This window comes from Lucilia sericata, unplaced genomic scaffold (assembly GCF_015586225.1).
Source record: "Lucilia sericata isolate MDLA Ls3-8-SP2 unplaced genomic scaffold, ASM1558622v1 Contig002449F_arrow, whole genome shotgun sequence".
Classification (NCBI taxonomy): Eukaryota; Metazoa; Arthropoda; class Insecta; order Diptera; family Calliphoridae; genus Lucilia; species Lucilia sericata.
This window is the reverse complement of record NW_023996236.1, coordinates 25,982-33,834: the sequence shown is the minus strand read 5'-3', so window position 1 is coordinate 33,834 and position 7,853 is coordinate 25,982. Positions and strand designations below refer to the sequence as shown.

At 29.7% G+C, this 7,853-nt stretch overlaps 1 protein-coding gene across 1 annotated transcript; it reads left to right on the top strand.

The window, feature by feature from the left end:
* The first annotated feature begins 2,127 nt into the window (after positions 1 to 2,127).
* LOC119613945 (myb-like protein C) lies at positions 2,128 to 3,181 on the top strand. Its single transcript, XM_037970018.1, has one exon. It carries the CDS (start codon positions 2,417 to 2,419, stop codon positions 2,951 to 2,953), a length of 537 nt encoding a protein of 178 aa, XP_037825946.1. The 5' UTR covers positions 2,128 to 2,416; the 3' UTR covers positions 2,954 to 3,181.
* Positions 3,182 to 7,853: the final 4,672 nt, after the last annotated feature.

The window sequence follows — 7,853 nt, the reverse complement described above, 5'->3', positions numbered from 1 at the left end:
TATAGTCTGGATTATAGTGTGGACTATATTCTGTATTATAGTGTGTACGATATTCTGGACTATAGTTAAGACAATAGTCTGGACTATAATTAAGACTATAGTCTGGACAATTGATAAGATTATAGTTAAGACTATAGTCTGGAAAACAGTTAAGAATATAGTCTGGAATATAGACTATAGTCCACACTATAGTCTTAACTATAGCCTTTTTTTATAGTCCAGACTATACTCTTATCTCTATTCACGGCCATTGTCTTACCAATCAGCCTTAACTACAGAAAAGACTTTAGTCCAGACCATAGTCTTAACTTTATTCCAGACTATATTCTTAACTGTGTTCCATACTATAGCCTTAACTATAATCTTATTAATCGTCCAGACTATAGTCTTAACTATAGTCCACACTATAATCTTTATAATCTTTAATATATTCCATACTATAGTCTTAACTAAAGTCCAAACTATAGTCTTATCAATGGTCCAGACTATAGTCTTAAATATAAATCAGACTATAGTCCAGACCATAATCATAACTATAGCTTAAATATATAGTAGTCTAAAGTCCAGACTATAGTCTAAAGTCCAGACTATGGTCCGGATTATAGTACAGACTATATTCTTAACCAAAATAAAGACTTATCTGTAGTCCATACTACAGACTTATTTATGGCCCTAGACTATATTCTTATACGTAATCTTTAACTATAGTTTAAACTATAATTACAGTTAAGATTATAGTCCAGATTATAGTATAAACTGTAGTTAGCTACAGTTGAGAGTTTCTTTTCAAATAGTTATTAAATAACTTAAGACAGTTTTATCTATAACCATTCAAACTAAATATAAACTAAAGATTAAACAATAATATATAAAATAATTTATAATCTCTTTCCCCCAAAATATTAACCTACAACTACTTCTAAAGCGATTAAATTAATGTGGGGGAAAAAATACGCAGCAATTAATTTCTATTACATTTTTGATAGATTTAGCAACAACAAAAAACACACAATAATTAAAAATTTTCAAGGTTAGATAAGACCCACAACCAAAAACGAACTACAAATTAAAAGCAAAACCTTTAAAGAATTTTAAAAGTTAAAATTTTTAACTAATATTTTGTATATTTTTATTGTCAAGTTCACCAAACCACGTGATAAATGTTTGTTTACTTTTATTCTCAGAATTTTTAGCACACGAGAAGATTTGCAATTAAAATTAGTTTTAGATTTGCTGGAAAAAATATATGTATACATTTATAACATGCTAAATGTTTAATACTTAATTAATTAAATAAAGTTTAAAGCGAATTTTTTCAAAGTCAAGTTATAAAAGTTATAAAAAGGGACCCAACAGGTTATGATTATGAAGTTAGTGGCGAATTCTGGCAATATTAGAAAAATTAATCAGCTCAAAGGTAGTAATTTACAAAGTAAAGTTATTTCAACAGAAGTCTAATTCGGCTAAATTTTCTGAATTCGCCAGTAAATAACTCTACCTTGGCCGGCTCTGTCAATGTACCGTGAATAACAAATAAATATTAAAGCAGTGATGTCAATGCAGCAAAAAAATTGTTTTAAATATAAAGCTTTTAATAAAATAACTTAAAATTTTATTACGCATATTTTTATAAAACATTTCCACAAATCGTGTTCGTGATATCTTAAATTCTGAAGATTATGAAAAATATTTGTTTTCATCTTTAATTGTCCAGTTTATTTTTATATAATTTTTTATTAACAAATTGGCAATAATTTTTTTATTTAAACAATATTTTTAAGAATTTTTAAATAAACATAAATTTAAAATAAATTGTTATTAATATTTAACTTTTCTCTTTCTGTTTTCTTTGCAGATTCTTTAAAAAGAAATTCCTCGAAGCTTCCTTAAAGAAAAATTAATATAAAAAGAAAAATAAATTTAAAACAAATTAAGAAAAAATAATAAAATATTAAGCAAAATTTAAGCAGTAATTTATTACGCAATTAATAAAAATATTTAAAATTTATAAAAGAATAAAAAAATGGCGTGTTAAAAGAATATTAACTTGAAAAATTTATATAAAATTTAAATAAAAAAAATTTCTTAATTCTTAAAGAAAACAAAATCTGGCCAGCTTTAAATAAATTAAAAAAATATATGGTGTTGAAAAGTTTTGAAAAATATTTCATTTTATTTCAAAATTTCTGAAAAAATTTAAAGTGCAGATAAAATTTAAACAAAAAAATACAAAAAAAAGAAATATTTAAAACAACAAGACGTCTTAACAGCGTCTTTCTAAACCAAATGTTTTACTACTTTTAAAATCTCTGAAATTGTATAATTTTTTAATTAACTAGTGATTTTTTTTCGAAATAACGGTAATGCTTAATCTTAAAAACAACGCGCTGGTACGCGTTCATTTACGGTGATAATAATGAATTTAAATCAACACAGTGGTCCAGGTCCACCGCAACAACAAAAAATGAAAACTTTACAAAACTCCAACAATTCCAATACCAACACCACCGTTAATAAAAAAATCACTTTAAACGACAATAAAACCAATTACGATCAAGTTGATTGTGCTTCGTCTAATAGTAACGTTTCGACCATCACTACAACCAACTCGGTAATGTGTGCTTATGTTGGTGGTACCAATATGACTTCGTCAACGGCTTTAAATAATCTTAGTAATGGCGGTAGTGGTGGCGGAGGTCTTGTTAATGGTGCCAATAATTCCTTGGCCGCCTCTAATGTAACAAATGGCTGCTTATCATCTACATCATCTTCGTCCGCCCCTCCTGTGGCCCGTACTATATCCTCAGATCGTTTGGTAACAGGTCCTTCGTGCAAGGCTTTACGTACTGCTGTTTCTGCTTTATATTCTGTGGATGACTTTGTTAAGGAGAAAATTGGTTCGGGGTTTTTCTCGGAAGTTTATAAGGTAAGTTATCATTTTAATTGTCGTTAAGACTAGTCCATAGAGTAGTTTATAGACTAGATAATAGATCAGTTAATAGGCTTGTTAATATACTAGCCAATAGACTAGTCTAAGGACAAGTAAATAGACCAGCCAATAGGCTAGTTAATAGTCAATGGACTAGTCCATAGACTAGTCAATAGACAAGTTCATAGAGTAGTCAATAGACAAGTCCATAGACTAGTCAATAGACATGTCCATAGACTAGTCAATAGACATGTCCATAGACTAGTCAATAGACAAGTCCATAAACTAGTCTATAGACTAGTCATAAGACAAGTTCATAGTCTAGTTAGTAGACAAGTCCATAGATTATTTAATAGACATGTCCAGAGACTAGTCAATAAACAAGTCCATAGACTAGTCAATAGACAAGTCCATAGACTAGTCAATAGACAATTCCATAGACTAGTCAATAGACAAGTCCATAGACTCGAATAGACAAGTCCATACACTAGACAATAGACTAATCATTAGACAAGTTCATAGTCTAGTTAATAGACAAGATCATAAACTAGTCAATAGAAAGTCCATAGACTAGTCAATAGACAAATCCATAGACTAGTCAATGGACAAGTCCATAGACTAGTCCATAGACTAGACAATACACTAATCAATAGACTAGTAATATATAGACAAGTCCAAAGACTAGGCTATAGACAAGTTCATAGACTAGTCAATAGACAACTCCATAGACTAGTCAATAGACAATTCCATAGACTAGTCAATAGGCAATTCCATAGACTAGTCAATAGACAATTCCATAGACTAGTCAATAGACAAGTCCATAGACTCGAATAGACAAGTCCATACACTAGACAATAGACTAATCATTAGACAAGTTCATAGTCTAGTTAATAGACAAGATCATAAACTAGTCAATAGAAAGTCCATAGACTAGTCAATAGACAAATCCATAGACTAGTCAATAGACAAATCCATAGACTAGTCAATGGACAAGTCCATAGACTAGTCAACATACAAGTCCATAGATTAGTCAATAGACAACTCCATAGACTAGTCAATAGACAAGTCCATAGATTAGTCAATAGACAACTCCATAGACTAGTCAATAGACAAGTCCATAGACTAGTCAATAGACAATTCCATAGACTAGTCAATAGACAAGTCCATAGACTCGAATAGACAAGTCCATACACTAGACAATAGACTAATCATTAGACAAGTTCATAGTCTAGTTAATAGACAAGATCATAAACTAGTCAATAGAAAGTCCATAGACTAGTCAATAGACAAATCCATAGACTAGTCAATGGACAAGTCCATAGACTAGTCCATAGACTAGACAATACACTAATCAATAGACTAGTAATATATAGACAAGTCCAAAGACTAGGCTATAGACAAGTTCATAGACTAGTCAATAGACAACTCCATAGACTAGTCAATAGACAATTCCATAGACTAGTCAATAGGCAAGTCCATAGACTAGTCAATAGACAAGACCATAGACTAGTCAATAGTCTAGTCCATAAACGAATCAATAGACTTGACAATGGACCACTCAATAGCATACACACTAGTCAATAGATTAGTCAAGTCACTAGTCATTATAAGAGTCAGTAGCCCAGACTAGTTCATAGACTACTCAATTCAATAGACCAGCTAACAGACAAGTCCATAAACTCGTTCATCCGTCAAAAAGTTATCATTAAAATTCATCCTGAACCTGTTAAATTTCATATAGAACTAAACTTTCTCACAAACTTTCTAAAAAATATATAACAAATTCGCCATACTTTTCCTAATTCGTCAGTTTCCCTATGGATGGATTCGTCTTAGTTAAAGACTTAGCAACATTGTCCCTTTAACACACATACCCTACAAGAAATGTATGACCGAAACTAACACATACAAAATGATTTTACTAACACACTTGCAACATTTTTCTTTAAAAATTACTAAAAAAAAATAGTTAATGGATAATTCCATCAATAATGACGGTCAAATGACCGGTAAAATGACTGTGATTTACTCAATGTGTGATAAAGGGTTTCATTTGCATATGAAAGAGTGAAACAACTACATTTGACTGTCACTGTGTTTTCGTCGCATAAATTAATTATTTCAGTGAAAGCCAAAGATCAAAAAGCAAAAAATTAAAAAATTTAAGACTAAAATTATTAAAAATAAAGAGATTTATTGTAATTTAAAAACGGTGCAGGAAGTAGAGCTGAGAATATACACTTCGGAGTTTAATCTATCTGTGGTAATATGAATACATATTTACTTTTAATTTTTATATTTCAATATTTATATGCATTTCTTTACAGACAATTTATTTCCTAAAATTAAAAGGAGCATAGGAGGATTTTACATTCTGTGAGGTATGTAAAATGGTGAAATGGTAGTTAATTTATGTATATGCTTACTATGTATATTAATAAAATTAAAAATATATATCTTAAAATGTTAATAAATTGTGTTTTATTATAAATTGGCATAGCCGTCAGATTTGACGGATAAATTCATCAAGTGTGATTGGTCAACTGTGATGGATATATCCATAAAGAATGATTAGTCAATCGTGACTAACATTTCCATCATCCTTGATTGGTAAAAAGCAAAAGAGTGAGCAGCTCAAATATATGTTTTAAAATCGGTAGAATTCATAAGTGCAAGGGAGATGCAAGATCACATGTACGCAAAAGTTTCCATCAAATTTTTCATATTGCCCTTAAGAACTTGATAGAAACTTTGTTCTACGCAGTGATCGATATTTCCTTCACTAGTGTCAGTCAAATGACCGGTCAAATGACTGTCACTGTTCTTGTAGGGTATTTACAACAGAAATAAGCTTGCCAGACTTTGGAAATTTATTATTGTTAAAATATTTAACATAAACTTTTAGAAATATATTTCAATTTTTCAAATTAAAAAAAAGTTCCCACACTACAACCTATTTCATTTTAATCCTTTATAAATACTAAATTCAACCAAAAAAATATATAATTCTGTAAAATATTTCTGAGATTTTTCATTTACAACTCCATCCATCCATCCATTAATTCATTCATCATCATTATGTCTGACTCCAAAAAGATTATAACACACTCACACACACACAACGTTTGTTGTCATGATGAGCTAGCTGCAACATCATTGCAACAATGTAGAATTTAACAAATAAATATATTTCTTGCTTTTAATAGATTTAAATCTAAATTACGGCAAAATTTCTACACTACACTTTAAGCAAAGCAACTAAACTCAACAACATTTAACTACTGCACTACACGTCACTCTACAAGTTAAATTAACACATTCAATTTTCAAACACAAGACACTTGTCTCTAAGACATCTTTGGAAAAAAGTCTCTATACAAAGAACTTGTTGGTAACTTGTTGCAACAAGTTTACTGCTGCCTTAAAATGTATTTAATTCTCAGAGTCATGTTTGAAGATAATGCGTATGTTGGCTGCCACATTTTGATGCCAGTTAATAGATATTGAAATTATTTTTGAAAAAAAAACCAGATGTGAAAAGTAATAAGAAAAAAAATTAAATGTAATTTTAAATTATCAACATTGAAAGTAGAATACTTTGTTAAAGAAGTTGTTTACTTTGTAAGTAATCATAGATGAGTGACTGATTGACTATGTGAATGCCATTATAAATAAATGACCTCATAAATAAATAAACGACAGTCTGGCATCTTCCTTAGGCAAATATTAGTAAACAAGGCGAATTCATTATAACTGACAGTGACAATTGAAATGTACATAAATATTAGCCAATAACTACCAGTAATGGGATTTAGCGTTTATTAAACAAGAAAATTTAATAAAAATAAGTTAAAATTTATAAAATCTATAATTTTATTTAACAATTTTATTAAATTGCTAAATATTACATTTCAAATATTTGCCATATTCTTTTGTGCATTTAAAATGGTTTTGCTGTTTAATTTTATAATTGTTTTTAACCAAAAGAAAAAGAGCAATACAATAATTTCTGCTATTGTGTTTCTGTATAACAGATTAATTTCACTTTTAATTGGTTTGCAATATTTTTTATATATTCAGCTGTTAACACCCTACATAAGTCAGCACGTTCCGAGATTATGGCACTTTACAGAAATGTTTAAAAGTGTAGAAATATAAACATTCACTTATTTTCTGTTTTTGACAGTGACTTCACTTTTTTAGATTCGCCTTGGTGAAATACTTTTAACAGTCGATTCATTTCATGCGAAATACGTCTTCAAACTTCTTGTATACAAAATATTACGAATTCGTCCTTCTTTGGTTCAATTCGTATTCAATTTCACTTTTGAGGTTGTTAAACTCCAAACTCTCACAACTAACGCAATCGAAATCCATTTGTTAAAAGTATTAGGAGTTCATCAATGACTTTACCTTGAACCCCACCTTGTAGTCGATTCTTTTTGAACTCCAATTTTCTCAATTCATCGTAAGAGTGACGAATAAATGTCTCTCTATTTCTCTCTAGCTTTTCATAGTGTAAGTATCTAAATGTCTCGCTATCTCCTCACGAGAACCCCGTCATTTTTGGGCGTAATGTAGCTGTTATTATGGCTATTATTTATTAAATTAGTTTTGTGTACACTTCTGCATTCAGTTTGTCCTACAGACAATCCCACGTTCCGCTCTTTCGCGCATATGTCACAACTAAAGCCTACGTGTGTTTATAATCCTACATGAGATATTTGAATGACACTGAGTCGGGCCATTGGTGTAGCTCGTTCTGCCTGGGATGTATGTTACAAAGCCCACGAACAAAACAAATCGTTTTAAAAAAAATTTGCCACTGAACAATTTTCATAATATTTATGAATTTTTTTCATAATATTTATGAATTTTTTTTTCATAAAATTTATAAAACAAATTATAAATTTCAAGAAAATGA

Bases quoted from the DNA above. Each gene is read 5' to 3' on its own strand.
- LOC119613945 (XM_037970018.1), top strand. From the start codon at position 2,417: ATGAATTTAAATCAACACAGTGGTCCAGGTCCACCGCAACAACAAAAA.